The 18,742-nt window shown below is 32.6% G+C and overlaps 1 protein-coding gene across 11 annotated transcripts in view; it reads right to left on the reverse strand.

Annotated features, from left to right (window-relative positions):
• LOC127710437 (unconventional myosin-XVIIIa-like) overlaps window positions 1–18,742 on the reverse strand; it is a 97,071-nt gene that overhangs the window by 55,366 nt on the left and 22,963 nt on the right. For 10 of the 11 annotated variants that reach the window (XM_052216272.1, XM_052216270.1, XM_052216271.1 and 7 more), the window contains exons 2-6: window positions 13,855–14,052; window positions 9,340–9,727; window positions 3,887–4,029; window positions 3,066–3,166; window positions 782–842 (exon numbers count right to left, since the gene is read on the reverse strand). In XM_052216272.1, coding sequence (XP_052072232.1) covers window positions 782–842; window positions 3,066–3,166; window positions 3,887–4,029; window positions 9,340–9,727; window positions 13,855–14,052 — 891 coding nt within the window. Of the gene's footprint in view, window positions 1–781; window positions 843–3,065; window positions 3,167–3,886; window positions 4,030–9,339; window positions 9,728–13,854; window positions 14,053–18,550; window positions 18,690–18,742 lie in introns of those variants that run through there. The other variant, XM_052216276.1, reaches the window with a different exon arrangement.

The raw sequence follows: 18,742 nt of genomic DNA on the forward strand, positions 1-18,742 counted from the left end.
ATTTCCATCAAATCCATTGCTTGCATGAATTATTTTTTTCTTTCTTTGGGTTTGTTCTAATGGCAACTTATTTGGCACATTGTAAAGTTAAGTTCAAAGAAGTTACATGACAGTAAAAACAAACTGAAACATATCAAATAATTAAAAATGCAATTAAGTTTATAAGGTAAGGTGTTTGATTCCTAGATCATTCCATTTCTCTGAGTCTCTTTTCAAAGGATACCTGCATATAAAGAACAAATAAAGTGTATTCCCTTCTGTCTCCTTTGTGAACAGGTTTGATCGTTTTTGCATTATTTTATTTAACATTGAAATTGCATAAGAAGACACGTCTTATAAGGATCAGAGAATGAAGGAAAGGTATACTGTAAATTCAGAAATAATTGCAAGGTTTTCATTAATGTGTATAATGCAACTGTGTGAGTTTTGCAATAATAATATCTGATACATATATATGTATGAAGCTTTCCCTAAAATCGCAATATTTAATCTTGCATTTTGTCCATTCTTTAAAAATCTCAATTATAATTGCATGCAATAATTTCTAAATTTACAGTATTATGATTTCATTAATTCTAATATTTATGGTTTACTGCAAAGGATCTACTAGTGTATGGCAAGCAGGTATAAATTTTTCAAAACAATATATCATAATATTATTCTGAATTCGTAAACAAATGCTTCTACTATTAAATAAATTACTCCATAAAATGATACCATTTTTAAAAAAAAATTACAACAGCAGCAGATTTCCTTTAACTAACTTAAGGGATATACATACCCTCTGTAATGGAGTCATAAACATGTTGGGTTCATTTAGTGAATTTAACTGTAACTCAGTCCTGAAAATATAGAAAACATTACATGCATACCATACATCTATTCATGGATAGAAAATGTAAAATCTATAAGGAGTAGCTTTAGAAACTAGCAAAACAGTGGGATTTGTCTAGGTTTTGTATGCTGTGTTGTAGCATGTGGAAAAAGACATCAAATTTTTCCACAATGTATGTGCTGTTTTTATTCTACATTTTTAATAACACTGTAGACTCCTCACTGTTGTGGTTTTTCATAAGAAACCGACATTGCTTGGACAGTGACCAAACAAAATATTGATTGATTGATTAATGATTGTGTTGTAACTTCACTTTGGCATTCTTAGCTATATCAGGGCGGCAAGTTTTTTTACAAGTGGAGAAAGTCAGAGTACCGAGAGAGAACCACAACATTCAACAGCAAAACTAACATTCCTAGCCAATTTAGTTAGAGTCTAAAGCACTAGAGCAGGGTTTGAACTCACAACATCAGTATTGACTGGCTAGCGATCACTGTAGATAAACTAGCTAGACCACAGCAACAGAAACTCCATCAAAAAAAGATGACACCAAACTAATGTATCAAATATTACATTTTGCTTATAATCCAAGTAGTGAACCAGGAGATTATATTTCTATATTACACAAACACCTTTATTTGTACTGTTAAATGGCAGATTGCAGGTTAATGTATGAGGGACACTGATATCTCTTTTTACCATAGTTTACAACTCACATGCTTTTCATGTGTATCTGTTTGCACAGGCTTTTCTATCATATGGAAGTACACACATTTTGTGTGTATATACCTGACTACCTGCAATCTCATATTTGGCCTTTTGAATTTTTTATTTGAGCATCACTGAGTCTTTTGTGTCTGACATACAAAATTACAAGCTTGAGATAGAAAATCATCATCAGAAACTAAATGCACACGTGCCGTTGTCAGGTAAACATCAACGACGTCATGGGCAAAATAGCGTTAAATTATTAATAGCCTTTCAAGCTCGAGGATGCTTCTCTGTCACATCTCATCGAAGGGTGACAGATTATAGCTGAGAGACACCCTCTTGTTTGAACAAGAGTGCACATGCTGAAATGTCTTGCCTTCTTTACTAACCATTAATTGTATGTTTATAGTCCTAAATATAAAGCTTTAATACAAGTAACACATAAACTTAACATGATCCAAGAAAATGAGGTCAAGGTCAGATAAACCAAATGAGAAATACATGTACACCTTACAATCATTCAATAAACTAAACATAGTTGACCTATTGCTTATAGTTTCTAAGAAACAGTCTTAACCAAGAAAACTTAACATTGACCAATGAACCATGAAAATGAAGTCAAGGTCAGATGAACCATGCCAGACAGACATGTACACCTTACAATCAATTTATGCATTAAATATAGTTGACCTATTGCTTATAGTATCTAAGAAACAAACTTAACCATGAAAACTTAACATTGACCAATGAACCATGTCAAGGTCAGATGATACCTGCCAGACAGACATATACACCTTACAATCCTTCCATACAACAAATATAGTTGATCTATTGCTTATAGTTGAAGAAAAACAGACCAAAACACAAAAACTTAACACTGAGAAATGAATCGTGAAAATGAGGCGAAGGTCAAATAAAACCTGTGAGACTGACATGTACATCATAAAATATTTCCATACACCAAATATAGTTGACCTATTGCATATAGTATTAGAAAAAAAGATCAAAACTCAAAAACTAAACTTTGACCACTGAACCATAGAAATGAGGTCAAGGTCTGATGACACTTACCAGTTGGACATGTACACCTTTCAATCATTCCATATACCAAATATAGTAGACCTACTGCTTATAGTATCTGATATATGGACTTGACCACGAAAACTTAACCTTGTTCACTAATCCATGAAATGAGGTCGAGGTCAAATGAAAATTGTCTGACGGGCATGAGGACCTTGCAAGGTACGCACATACTAAATATAGTTATCCTATTAGTAGCTATTACTGAACCATGAAAATGAGGTCAAGGACAATGGACATATGACAGACGGAAACTTCGTAACATAAGGCATCTATATACAAAGTATGAAGTATCCAGGTCTTCTAGCTTCTAAAATGTAAAGCTTTTAAGAAGCTAGCTAACACCGCTGCCGCCGGATCACTATCCCTATGTCGAGCTTTCTGCGACAAAAGTCGCAGGCTCAACAAAAACCATTGATAATCTATAGTACATATATACCTTAATGCAGAATCTAATCCAGCCAACATTTGGTAGAAAACATGGAAGCTAGGTTCTCCCTCTGGTCTTCTCACTACTCGGGATTTCTCAAACATGAAAACCTACAATTTAATTTTATTTATCGTTATTTCTTGAAACAAATTAAGCATAAAACTTTTCAAGTATCTACCAGAAATCATACACCACAATATTAGTTTGTATAAATGTTATATTATATCACATATAAAAAAGAATCTACAATGATTGTTTTTTTTTGTATCCTTGGTTTTTTTGTCCTTTCAATGTCTAGAACTGACAAATGAAATCCCCCCTCCCCCCCCCCCCCCCCAAAAAAAAAAAAAAAACCCACACCAATTTAGAAGACTGCATGATAAACAGCTATAATTTTCATAAAAATGACATGAACTGTCAATCTGGACTTTAAATCCAATGCCATGTGTTGGGAGAGTGTCACAGGTTCTAATTGTTAAAGAAACCTTGCAATAAGTGAGAGGTCCATCAATGACTTATTGTATAGTAATATTTCTGTCCATACTCAACAAACCATATATCCAGTAGCAGTCAATATTTCTTCCCTTCATCCCAGCTGACCCATGTTACTGAACCTACCAAAATGTTTGATAGTTAAAATTTGTTCTCATTCTGAATATACATGAAATATTTGCCATTGGACAGTAGTAAAAAAATCATGAAGATCATACACGAAAGTCATGGAATTAAATGAATTTACGTTATTGTTACTATAGCTTTTTCCTCAAGGTAAACATGCAGTTTTTTTGACACAGTGAGATCAAGTTTAAACAATGTTTAAATGACCCTACCTGTACTGAAGCTGAAGATATCTGTCCTGAGTGGTCGAAATCTAATGTGGTCAGTTGTGCATACCGACTAGCATTGGTATTAAGTATAGTTCTACTGTTACCAAAGGCTTCCATCAATGTGCTAACAGCTGTTAACCTCTCCACTGAAAGAGACATTACTCTTATAAAAAGCTTTCTAATATAGTGAAATATACAATGATAAAAGAAGAATGTGTCTGAAGACACGAATGCCACCTCTCAAGCTTGCATTTCAAACATATGGGATGGATGGAAAGACGGAAGGACGGAAAGACTTTCTTGGCAGGAGAGAATAAACAGCTGCGCCATGAGCGCATGATATGCCCGTCGTCTTGTGTATGAATTTTTATGCAATAAGCATAAATAGTTTCTGACATACGGCGTGACATGCGAAAACCCCCCTTTTTTTTTAACAAAAAACTCAATATCTCTAAAATAAAATTTTGAATCAAAACCAAAAAGTATACAGATCTTAAGATTAATATAACTAAGAAGTGTGTAAAATTTTAAGCAATAATCATAAATCGTTTTTGAGATACGGCGCGACATGTGAAAACCCCCCTTTTAAAAAAAAAAAAATCAATATCTCAGAAAAAAAATTTTGAATCAAAACCAAAAAGTATACAGATCTTTAGATTAATATAACTAAGAAGTGTGTAAAATTGTAAGCAATAATCATAAATCGTTTTTGAGATACGGCGCGACATGTGGAAAAACCCCTCCCCCTTTTTTTACAAAATACTCAATAACTCAAAAATAAAATTTTGAATCATCACCAAAAAGTAAACAGATCTTAAGGTTAATATAACTAAGAAGTGTGTAAAGTTTTAAGCAATAATCATAAACTGTTTTTGAGATACGGCGCGACATGTGAAAAACCCCTCCCCCTTTTTTAACAAAATACTCAATATCTCTAAAATAAAATTTTGAATCATCACCAAACAGTAAACAGATCTTAAGATTAATATAACTAAGAAGTGTGTAAAGTTTTAAGCAATAGTCATAAATTGTTTTTGAGATACAGCGCGACATGTGAAAAAAAACACACACCTGTTTTAGTTACTAAGTCCCGTAACTCAAAAATTTTTAATCTTATTTTCACTAAAAAGTCAACAGATCGTTTGACCATCATAAGAAACAACTATGTTAAGTTTCATGAAATTTGGATAAGTCATTCTCAAGTTACGGTGCGACATGTTTACGCCGGACAGACAGACGGACGGACAGACGGACACCGGACATTTGTATACCATAATACGTCCCGTCAAAAATTGATGGGCATATAAAACTAGAGGCTCTCAAGAGCCTGTGTCGCTCACCTGTATTTACTGATGCTTTGGAAATCATGTAAAATAAGGTTAAAATCATAATTAATAGTATTAGATATTAGATATTATAATGATATCTAAGATAATAACCAAAAACTAAAATTTCTGTAAAATTACTAACTCAGGGGCAGTAACCCAACATTGGGTTGTCGGATTCATCTGAAAGTTTCAGGGCAGATAAATGTAAATCTGAAGAACATTTTTGCCACCTATCAGATTTGCTCTAAATGCTTTAGTTTCAGAGATATAAACCAAAAACTGCATTTTACCCCTATGTTCTATTTTTAACCAAGTCGGCCATGATGGTTGGAAGGCGGGGTCATCGGACAAATTTCTTAAACTAGATACCCTAAAAATGATTATGGCCAAGTATGGTTAAATTTGTCTCAGTTGTTTCAGAGAAGAAGATTTTTGTAAAATTTACTCCTAAAGGGGTCGACTGACAATTTTGGTCATGACGACTTATTTGTAGATCTTACTTTGCTGAACATTATTGCTGTTTACAGTTTATCTCTATCTATAATAATATTCAAGACAAGAGTGCACACGCTGAAATGTCTCGCCTTCTTTACTAATCATTGATATTATGTTGATAGTCCTAAATATAAAGCTTTATTACAACTGTCACATAAACTTAACATTAACCAAGTAACCTTAACATTGACCAATGAACCATGAAAATGAGGTCAAGGTCAGATGAACCATGCTAGGCAGGCATGTACAGCTAACAATTCTTCCATACAACAAATATAGTTGACCTATTGCTTATAGTTTAAGAAAAACAGACCAAAACACAAAAACTTAACACTGAGCAATGAACCTTGAAAATGAGGTGAAGGTCAAATAAAACCTGCTTGACTGCCAAATAGATCATAAAATATTTCCAAACACCAAATATAGTTGAACTATTGCATATAGTATTAGAAAAAAAGACCAAAACTCAAAAAACTTAACTTTGACCACTGAACCATGAAAATGAGGTCAAGGTCAGATGACACCTGCCCGCTAGACATGTACACCTTACAATCATTCCATACACCAAATATAGTAGACCTGTGGCATACAGTATAAGAAAAACAGACCAAAACACAAAAACTTAACTATAACCACTGAACCATGAAAATGAGGTCAAGGTCAGATGACACCTGCCAGTTGGACATGTACACCTTACAGTCCTTCCATACACCAAATATACTAGACCTATTGCTTATAGTATCTGAGATATGGACTTGACCACCAAAACTTAACCTTGTTCACTGATCCATGAAATGAGGTCAAGGTCAAGTGAAAACTGTCTGACGGGCATGACCTTGCAAGGTACGCACATACCAAATATAGTTGAACTATTGCATATAGTATTAGAAAAAAAGACCAAAACTCAAAAACTTAACTTTGACCACTGAACCTTGAAACTGAGGTCAAGGTCAGATGACACCTGCCCGCTAGACATGTACACCTTACAATCATTCCATACACCAAATATAGTAGATCTATGGCATACAGTATAAGAAAAACAGACCAAAACACAAAAACTTAACTATAACCACTGAACCATGAAAATGAGGTCAAGGTCAGATGACACCTGCAGTTGGACATGTACACCTTACAGTCCTTCCATACACCGAATATACTAGACCTATTGCTTATAGTATCTGAGATATGGACTTGACCACCAAAACTTAACCTTGTTCACTGATCCATGAAATGAGGTCGAGGTCAAGTGAAAACTGTCTGACGGGCATGAGGACCTTGCAAGGTACGCACATACCAAATATAGTTATCCTATTACTTATAATAAGAGAGAATTTAACATTACAAAAAATCTTAACTTTTTTTTCAAGTAGTCACTGAACCATGAAAATGAGGTCAAGGACATTGGACATGTGACTGACGGAAACTTCGTAACATGAGGCATCCATATACAAAGTATGAAGCATCCAGACCTTCCACCTTCTAAAATATAAAGCTTTTAAGAAGTTAGCTAACGCCGCTGCCGCCGTAGCCGCCGGATCACTATCCCTATGTCGAGCTTTCTGCGACAAAAGTCGCAGGCTCGACAATAATAACCAAAAACTGCAAAATTTCCTTAAAATTACCAATTCAGGGGCAGCAACCCAACAACAGGTTGTCAGATTTGTCTGAAAATTTCAGGGCAGATAGATCTTGACCTGATAAACAGTTTTACCCTATGTCAGATTTACTCTAAATGCTTTGGTTTCAGAGATATAAGCCAAAATCTACATTTTACCCCTATGTTCTATTTTTAGCCATGGCCACCATCTTGGTTGGTTGGCAGGGTCATGGGACACATTTTTTAAACTAGATACCCTAATGATGATTGTGGCCAAGTTTGGTTAAATTTGGCCCAGTGGTTTCAGAGGAGAAGATTTCGGGCCAGGTGAGCTAAAAAGCTGTTCCTGTAGCACTTTTTTTACTTTTACCATTTAGCATCAAATAACTTGTATTTGTTATTTTTTATTTGTCAATTTTGTTTTCTTTCTTTTAGTGGAGAAATCCTATACAGCTATTCATAAAAGTGTAATTTTTCTAATTGGCCCTAAGATTTTAATGTTTTTTAAATCTGGTTAGAATAAAGTTTTTTCCTAGAAATAGTTAATTAATATCTATAATAATTTGACTACAATTTATAACAGTTTTAAGTAGTTTATTGTGCATTAACCTCAGGTCCAGAAATTGTTTGTGTCTATATATATATAGCTAGGGATTAATATAAACCTTTGCACCTTTCGGTTACAGAACATTTTGGTATGTAGGATGTGGACAAGGTTTTCCTAGCTTTTAGGTCTGAAAAATGCACAAAATCATTGTACTATAACAACATCTCTAAAATGTGCTGACTTTGGAGCCTATATAATGTACTCTTTTTACCTAGCATTCAAGCATTTGAAAGATATCCATTTGAGAACCTAATTGTGGCCTTTTGTATATTTCATGATTAAGTTAAAATTCAAGGCCATATTTTATTAAAAGTTAACCTTGTCATTACAGTAGTCCATACTTTATGTAAACCACAGATTTAAGTGCATGCATTTACATTTCATTACATTTTTTGTGTTGTAAAAACAAAAGAAGGTTACGGTTATCTAAGTGATCACTTTATAATTCACATATAACATGCAACCAACTGCACTGCTATCAACAGAGAGAAAAAAACATGATAGAAGTCAATTACTACTTTACTTAATGATTTAATTATCTGATAATAAAACACCACAAGGTCTTACTAAATCTTCTGTTACTGTGATAATTTACAGTTTTCAACGGTTTTTTTCTTGATAAAGAAGTTATTTTTGTTTTTTCTTTTTCCCTGAATGTACTTTCTGTTAATATGTGTAGAATTATTAACACAATCTATTCTATATCTATATGCTCTTGTTTCCATGTTGTGAAAAAGGAGCAAAATCGTTTTTAAATCGTTTATAAAGTGAAATACTAATATATTAATTTCAATATCTTATGTTCATTTAATTTTTATAATTCTGTAGTAAGGAAATTGTTAAACATCATAACTGGCCTTTACATAACAGTATAAGAATGGTAACAGATCTCTATCAGGTCTATGGTAACCTAGGTCTATGGTAACCTATGATTTTGTAGAATTCTAGATAGACAGAGGCTGTATGTAGATCTACAATAAATCCCTTCTTTTCAAGAACACTGAAATCCTTTTCATGTTTGGGATCTGTTGAAATTCAGATTTCAATCAGATTGATTTATTGATTGAATTTTTGTGTTTTATGCCACTTTCAGCAATATTGGCTATATCATGGCTGCAGTTTTAATTGTTGGAGGAAGATGGAGTAAGAAGCCTGTAAGAACCACGACATTTGACAAGAAAACTGACAATCCTAGTCAATTAAAGATTAGGGTCAAACCAACCTGCCACTTGCAGGGTTAAAAACTCACAACCTCAGTGTTGACAGGCTAGTGATACAATAGATGAACCACTCAGACCACTCAGCCACAGAGGCCACTCTTTAAATGAGAAGTCAGTACCAAAATGAAAATCCTTTCAAATGGTACTTCTCATAGACACTGTTTGCCTTCCTGGAGTTGTAGTAATGTTTCAACGCAATAAAAACAAACCTGTAAAAATATTTGCTACACTTCCAGCTGCTGTGATCAAATACTGCATAACATGTCTAGAATTGGATGTTTTCCCACTACCACTTCTACCCATAAAAACAACGGACTGATCTGAGCGTGATTGTAACATCTCTCTGTATGTAATCTGTCCCATAGCATAGATGTGTGGAGGCATATCTTCCTGTTTACATCCCTTGAAAATCTGCATGACTTTTTCTGAGTAAATTGATATAGGATGCATGGGGTTGATAACAGCCAAGGACGGTCCACAGTATGTATGGACAAGATTGGCTCCATATCTTTGCCGTAAAATATGTAAAGCACTGGATTCATTGATGAAGCGTAGTGCAGCAATATCCTCCGCTCTATCATACTGAGGAGGATTAGCCTAAAATAATAATTAAAAATTGGCAATAATAAAACATTTCATATGAAAAAGTACATAAGTGTGCGGTATTGCTAAATTAAGTGCCTTGGGTTTAACGTCTCCAATCAGTATAGATGTCCAAACTGACATATGATAAAGTATCATCAGATCATTACATATGATAATGATTATAATGTGTCTTGCCTTATACTTATTATATTTAATTTTTCACCTCAAACAGGATTTTTTGACACAACTTCTAATCAGAAAATTTGACAAATAATAGAAACTGCAAGTGAAAATATTCTCTATGATTTTTTTTACTAAGCTACGTCCTCTTAAAAAATTAATATTTTTATTTTACTCTCTTAATTAAAGATCAGATTTTGATTCATTATAATTATCCTGAAATTTATTTTATTCCGAAAAGAATTTCTTAGAAAATCATCAGAATCAATCTATAGTAAACAAGAGTGCACACACTGAAATGTCTCGCCTTCTTTACTAACCATTGATATTATGTTGATAGTCCTAAATATAAGGCTTTACTACAACTATCAACCTTACAATCATTCAATACACTAAATATAGTTGACCTATTGCTTATAGTTTCTAAGAAACAGACTTAACCAAGAAAACTAAATATTGACCAATGAACCATGAAAATGAGGTCAAGGTCAGATGAACCATTCCAGGCAGACATGTACACCTTACAATCAATCTATGCATTAAATATAGTTGACCTATTGCTTATAGTATCTAAGAAACAAACTTAACCATGAAAACTTAACATTGACCAATGAACCAACAAAATGAGGTCAAGGTCAGATGATACCAGCCAGACAGACATATACAGCTTACAATCCTTCTATACAAAAAATATAGTTGACCTATTGCTTATAGTTTAAGAAAAACAGACCAAAATACAAAAAACTTAACATTGATCAATGAACCGTGAAAATGAGGTCAAGGTCAAATGAAACCTGCACGACTGCATATAGATCATAAAATATTTCCATACACCAAAAATAGTTGACCTATTGCATATAGTATTAGAAAAAAAGACCAAAACTCAAAAACTTAACTTTGACCACTGAACCATGAAAATGAGGTCAGGGTCAGATGACACCTGCCAGCTAGACATGTACACCTTACAATCATTCCATACACCAAATATAGAAGACCTATTGCATACAGTATAAGAAAAACAGACCAAAACACAAAAACTTAACTATAACTACTGAACCATGAAAATGAGGTCAAGGTCAGATGACACCTGCCAGTTGGACATGTACACCTTACAGTCCTTCCATACACCGAATATACTAGACCTATTGCTTATAGTATCTGAGATATGGACTTGACCACCAAAACTTAACCTTGTTCACTGATCCATGAAATGAGGTAGAGGTCAAGTGAAAAATGTCTGACGGGCATGAGGACCTTGCAAGGTACGCACATACCAAATATAGTTATCCTATTACTTATAATAAGAGAGAATTTAACATTACAAAAAATCTTAACTTTTTTTTCAAGTAGTCACTGAACCATGAAAATGAGGTCAAGGACATTGGACATGTGACTGACGGAAACTTCGTAACATGAGGCATCCATATACAAAGTATGAAGCATCCAGGTCTTCAACCTTCTAAATTATAAAGCTTTTAAGAAGTTAGCTAACGCCGCCGCCGCCGCCGCCGGATCACTATCCCTATGTCGAGCTTTCTGCGACAAAAGTCGCAGGCTCGACAAAAATCAAGTAGGTAAAAGTTTGGATTTGAAATATTTGGTAAACTGGTCGTAAGTTTTCGTTTTTGTATTATTTCACAGTTTGTCATGCCTAGCCCTAATTTTAGCTTACTAATAAGTATGGATTATACTTATTGTTGAAGGCCATACAGTGCCCTATAATTATTTTCATCCTCATGCTTTTGTTTCTTGTCACTGGCACTCATACCACATCTTCCTATATCTATTTATATTTTATCTAGAATGAACGAAATACTGACAGTAAAAAGACATGAGAAACAACAAATCTTGCTTCTCTTTATTTTCACGGATGTTGAGACCAAACAATAATAAATTTCTATTAACTTTATTTCCCATTAAATCCAAAACATCATTGCAAACCAGAACTGTCAAAAAGGGAAAGATTCAATCAAGATAATTATAAAATCTTGTTTGCATGTATTTTGGATTATTCTATCTTATAGAAATCTACAGTCCTTTTTTGTGGTGTTGTTAAAATTTTCCATAATTTATTAAGAATTTACAACTGATTTTCTACTTTAAGTTTCTGATAATACATATACTGTTATGTAAATAAAGTTGGTAAGAGTCCAAAGAAATCACAAGTTTTAAATGAACAGAATAAATTGAGCTTCAGCTAATTTATCAAAATAAATAGTCTACTATTACTAGTTACAAATAGACATCTAACAATAATTTGTGGTAATGTCACACCTGGCTGATTACAATGAATTATAATAAAGTGTATATGAACCATCTAGGTCCTCCTTGAGACATTAATTACCTATCTTATCTATTCTATCTATTGTACAATTAAAATTCACACCTGAGGGATCACATGTTTATGTTAAACAGGTAAAAATACAGGTATAACAAACATATACCAAATAATCTTTAGACAGGTGCTGCAGGATTGGAATACTAAAGTCAAAATAAAAGTAACAGAAATGAAAAATGTTTACAAAGTGATGATATGTAACCAATAAATTAGTCGTTTATGGCACAAAATACTAGGGTTGTCCCCAATGATTGACAGGACCCCCTATAAGTAAAACCTTATTAACTACTATAAAGTATAAATTTAAAGTCGCTGAGGATCATCAGAATGAGGTCAGATTTGTTATGAGGCCCAATCCCATCGTTGGTGAATTGAGATTTTTCTTTGTGACTAATATTTGTTTGCTTTGGTATTAAGTATAGCTTATAGAAATCTTTGGATAAATATGGTTTGATAGTTGAAGTATTCTTGAAATTTAATGTATGTATAGAGAAATAGAATTTACAGCTATATGGTACGACTAATAATTGGTTTGGTCTACATGGAGTCTTCAACAATAGCCAGGTGCCTATACAGTATAGTATCTGGAGTAGATATCATAACACACCTACATGAGTGCTTCAATACTGATAAAAGCCTCTTACTTTGCGAGTCTTCAGAACAATGAATCGGTCCTTGCCCGCAAATAAAACGATGTCTTCAGTTAAATATGATCATTAAGAATATTAGTGAATATGAATAAAAGGTTTGTGATAAATGTCAAAAAGAAAGCAACCCAACAAAACATGTCAATGACATTTTATCTTGAGGTCACAATACAGCCTTCAACCTACTTTAAGCACCAACAACATTTGACCACTTTTCAATAGCCAAGAGTTTAGTGAAGTTCTGAATAAATTCAACATCTAACACAAACATTAGATTATCAATAGACAATATGCATTTAGAAACAGCAATGAACACTGACAAGATTCCAGACTACAACAAATACATTTTACTATTTAATGCTGCTCTTGTCCTTGTATTTTTTCATTTATTATATCATTAACTGCCTTTCTTCTTGAACAGTTTTTAATTGCATGTTCTATTATGTGCCTTTTGTTATACCACTGATCAAGATTACAAGGAGGAGCGTTGAGATCTCAAGAAACTAGTTTTATCCCGCAACGGCATGTGCCTGTCCCAAAGCAGGAACCTCGCCAGTAATTGTTTTTTGTTACATCTTAAATTAATATTCTTTGGCCTTTGTTAGTCTTGTATGGTTTTTTAATTTTAGTTCATTTATATGTATTGGAGTTTAGTGTGACATCCATTTTCACTGAATCAGTACACATTTTTGTTTAATGGCCAGCTGAAGCCCACCTCAGGGTACGCGATTTTCTCGCTGTGTTGAAGACACATTGGTGGCTTTGGGCTGTTTTCTGCTCTTTGGTCAGGTTGTTGTCTCTTTGACACATTCCCCATTTCCATTCTCAATTTTATTTGCCATTTGGGAATTCAGTATTCCCAGTGTTTTCCTAATTAATTACATTTGAGCATGTTCTTAGGAATGCTTTGAATTAAAGACCACCAAATAAAAGTACATTTGTTACTTCCCTCTAAGAAATGAAAACCATATTACCTTTTCTACATCATCTTCATCCACATCTAATGTATCTCCAGCATGATCCAATTTGATTCTGAGACGGCCCTCTGGTAAAACAGACATTCCATTGGCCTTGAGGACACAGGCCGAGGCAAAACCACCTTTGTGGACAAGCCATACTTTCTCTGATTCCATCCATTCTTTTTCTGTCTGGACCTCAGTTTCTGAACGAGCCTAAAATTAAAATAAATAAGATAAGTTATTTAATCTATTTTCAATAAAGGTGAAAAATTAAATTCAGAAATTCAGAATAAATTTTAGACCAAAGCAATAGTAAGCAATAATATTGTGTGGTATTACTGGGAACTTAGACTTAAATGAAAAATTGATACTGTTCTTTCTATTACCAGAAATACTTTTGTCATAAAATTTCTATTTTGATTTTAGTTCCAATTTGATTTTTTTAGTACATTTTTTCATACATCTATGTTTGTACAAAATTGTCTTTTTGTTTGTTTCTTGTTTTGGCTTTTGTTTCCTGTATATCACCTCCATATCGAAACAGTCAACATGCAGTTTATGACAGTGATTGTTTACAACTAGTTTTAGTCATTATCATATACTGTCCCAAACCTGGGACCATGTATTAGTCCCAGCCCAAACTTATTATTTATTTCTATTAGTAATAATTTCATTGTTAAAGAATATCTTTAAAAAAATCAAATCCAATAGCTTGCAATATATATTATAATGCTAAAACTTTAATTGGAAAGGTAACTAAATTAAAACTACAGTTATAAGTGTATTCCATGCAAGTTTATTACATAGCTGAATCTATTAAATCCAGCAAATTTGTCAAAATATATTCAAAAATATTGCTATACATAGAACAGGATACAGGTTTCTCACTTTTTTTCATTATATCAAAAGCTCATCATATCAATATCAAGGAGTGATCTATCAAACCTGTCATCTAAAGGTTTTATATTTTTCATTTCTTGATAAATTCTCAAAAAACAATTTATCATATAAATCATGATAACATGAGCACCTGACACCATTCTATGCTACTTGACACTGTTATTTCATAATATGCAGATTTCTGTTATTAATATGTTTAAAATTTGATTTTTTTGTGGCTTTTAATGACTGAGAAAGAAACTAATGCTACATATTTTTCATATTCAAGTAATTTCAGTCAAGTATCTAACCATAAGGAACAAATTACATGACAAAAATCTCTCAGCCAGAATACACAATTCTAAGTTGTTTTATAAAGCCCATGCTTAGGCAAGAGTTTGTACAAATCAACTAATTTGTATATAACTATGTGTCATGAGTTTGGTACAGGGTTAGTTTCCTGTGGAGTGATCACCTATTTCTCATATCATTTGATTTCACATATATATAAAAGTTTTTATTTGTAAAATTTGGAGCAAAAGGGTAATATTGCACTGTTCAACCCTAAAACATTCTTTCTATTTTTCATGAAATCACTTAAATTGCATGTTAGCTCTCCTTCAACATCCTCTCATTGTGAGAATTGTTTTCAGTCGGAGGCACAACCTTAGAAATACATGTCCAGGCTAGAATATATACCACTTATCTTATATAGTATAAAACAAGAACATTATACAAAATGCAGAGGGGGTCCATAAAATACTGTTTTTTATTTCCTTATTGTTTATTAAGCCATTATATATGCATTAATTATGCATCGTACAAGTCAATTCAATATTTTTAAAATAATGCCAAATATATAATATATTATACAAAGGGTACTTGTTAACTTATTGATCTTAATCTATTAATGGTCCACTTAATCTTAACTTATAACACATTATGCTCATTTGTAATAATACTTATTTAAAATTTAATATGCTGGATAAATCTTTGAATTTTATTTACAGTCTATTTTAAGAAACAAAGCTTTCATTCAATTTTAGGTTTGAATGAAGTAATTTCTCAAAATAAAACAGCAGCATGAGTCAATTCTTAAATTATGATATGCTGATAGAAAGAATTAAGAATTGTTAAACTGGTGAAAATAAAAAACTGAATAAAAATTGAAAACATAAAAAAACAACTTATTATAGACTCCATTTTGTTAATTTCTTCAACTCAATACAAGTGACGCTGACACTATTCCATGAATGATACAATTAACCTTTATTTTTAGGTACACAACCAGACTATTTTAAGGGTTATGTAAACACAGAGTTAGAAACCATACCAGTAACATGCTAAAAGACTTAACAAAATAAAAACATGATTTTCAATTTACTTTTTTCTTATCAAGCAAGAATTATAGCACTGAATTACTCTTCAAAAGAATGTATTTTACATTTTATGTCCATGATCTGATGACCAACTGATATCACATCCAGTTTCAGCTATACCATTTGACTGTTAGTCCTAATACATGGACTGCAGTTGAGGAGAGTTCACCTATCAGTCCAGGGGAGGTGGAGGCCTTTATACATATATTGGAAAGAGTGGCTTTTATATCTCACACTTCACTCGATGTATGACATAATTGATTTGAAATGAATAATAAATTCATAGTGGACAAATCCAGATAAAAAACAGTGGAAAAGTCTCATAATCATCTAAGGTACATTGTTTGGTAGAATATAAAATTCTTATCAACTTTAGAAACTACTTTAACATGTAAAAATCTACCATGAATTGACATCATCAACTGTCCAAAACTATTTATTTTCATATAAATATTTCTGATGGATATTAATATAAAAATAAGGAGATGTGGTATGATTGCCAATGAGACAACCATCCACCAAGTTAAGTTTTCATTTATATGTGTGTATAAACAAAATATTTTAGGGTTTCATTCTGTAGACAACATCTATGTATTTTTATAAGATTTTCATTTCTCTTCTTTAGGCACTACAGATTATATACATACATGATATAATATTTATTTATCCTTTATTATGTCAGAACTATTTAATTTGTAAATCCTATCAATTCTGGATTATATGGAATGTAAACATATAAGTAAATACTGATCAAATTCTGTTATTGATAAGGTGTAAGATCTACCATACTATCAAAACCCAAAGTAGATTTATATTGGGGGCTGGTGGGGGGAGGAGGTTTTAATGTACTTATCCAAAGGTTCGAGAATGTCCGCAGTTGTCATTCCAGACAGGGGACACATTTTTTTGGTACCAAGTAGACCAAGCCCAAAACTAGTTTTGCTTTTACATTTGACTTTTCAATATAGTCTGGGCATGTAAGTTATATTTTACATAAGATCAACAGGCAAATACTGGAAACTTGAAAATCAAGAAGTTTCATCCCAATGCAAGCCATTACAACTATATATGAGGAAAACGACTGACCAGTGTTTCATCCCAAAGACCTGTTCATTAGTACCTTATGGCAATCCTTTGCCATTCCACTACCGCTATAGTGAAACACTTCCAAGGAAACACTACTAGGTCAACCAATTTGTTAACATCTTATATCTACATAGTCACAAATATAAATTTAAGATGGTCATCATGTGTGGTATTGTAAAAGAACTAGTTATGATAAAACTCAGACAAGCAGAAGACAATTAACAGTCAAACTAGCTTAAAGCTATTTTCTGCTCTTTGGTCGAGTTGTTGCCTCTTTGACACATTCCCCGTTTCCATTCTCAATTTTAAGCATGTGCCTCTATATACATGTAGTAACTCATGGTCATATAAAATAAGACCCTTACATAAACAAAACGTTAAAAATAAATCTCTGTAGACAATGAAACTGATATTTGGGACAAACTGCTAATTGGGGTACCCATTTTGTATTTACAACTCCTAAACTTCTTATCAGAATATAATACAAAGTTCTTACAATCTTAACCAATTAATGCCATTGTGCATTTCCTATTTCTCTTTCCTTAAGAGACTTTCATTTATTAGTTTCATTGTAACATACAAGGGTTTGTAATAGTATAGAATTTTTATGACAAATATTGTAAGTGACATTGTCCAATAAGTAGATTGTCCATACAAGGGTATGTAATGGCTATATCATGCAGTATATAAATTTATGACAAATATTGTAAGTGACATTGTCCAATAAGTAGATTGTCCATACAAGGGTATGTAATGGCTATATCATGCAGTATATAAATTTATGACAAATATTGTAAGTGACATTGTCCAATAAGTAGATTGTCCATACAAGGGTATGTAATGGCTATATCATGCAGTATATAAATTTATGACAAATATTGTAAGTGACATTGTCCAATAAGTAGATTGTCCATACAAGGGTATGTAATGGATATATCATGCAGTATATAAATTTATGACAAATATTGTAAGTGACATTGTCCAATAAGTAGATTGTCCATACAAGGGTATGTAATGGCTAAATCATGCAGTATATAAATTTATGACAAATATTGTAAGTGACATTGTCCAATAAGTAGATTGTCCATACAAGGGTATGTAATGGCTAAATCATGCAGTATATAAATTTATGACAAATATTGTAAAGTGATATTGTCTAATAAGTAGATTGCAACAGAGTATTTTTTGAAAGCTAACATACTAGAATGACCTCTCTAAGACAATTCAAAAGAAAAGTTTGGAATGTCAAGTTCAAAGAACTTGTTTCAAAGCATACTATTTTTTACCCTGACCCAAAACCTTTAAGTTAAGGTCCTTGACAGAATAGATATTTACACAGGTAATTAAATAGGTGTAAATTAGCTTACCTTGAAAGAACCTTGTTTTAATGACTTATTTCTAATTCCATAAGACATGATACTGATAGAGGTCAATTAGCCTGATTTAAAAAGTTAGTCCAAGTCATGACAGGTTCCATATATCCAAATAATAAATTCGTCAACTTGCAAAAAAATTTTCAACAAACAAGTCCTAATCTGATGAGTATATATTTGTTTAAA

The sequence above is a fragment of the Mytilus californianus genome, unplaced genomic scaffold, assembly GCF_021869535.1.
Source record: "Mytilus californianus isolate M0D057914Y unplaced genomic scaffold, xbMytCali1.0.p SCAF_8, whole genome shotgun sequence".
Classification (NCBI taxonomy): Eukaryota; Metazoa; Mollusca; class Bivalvia; order Mytilida; family Mytilidae; genus Mytilus; species Mytilus californianus.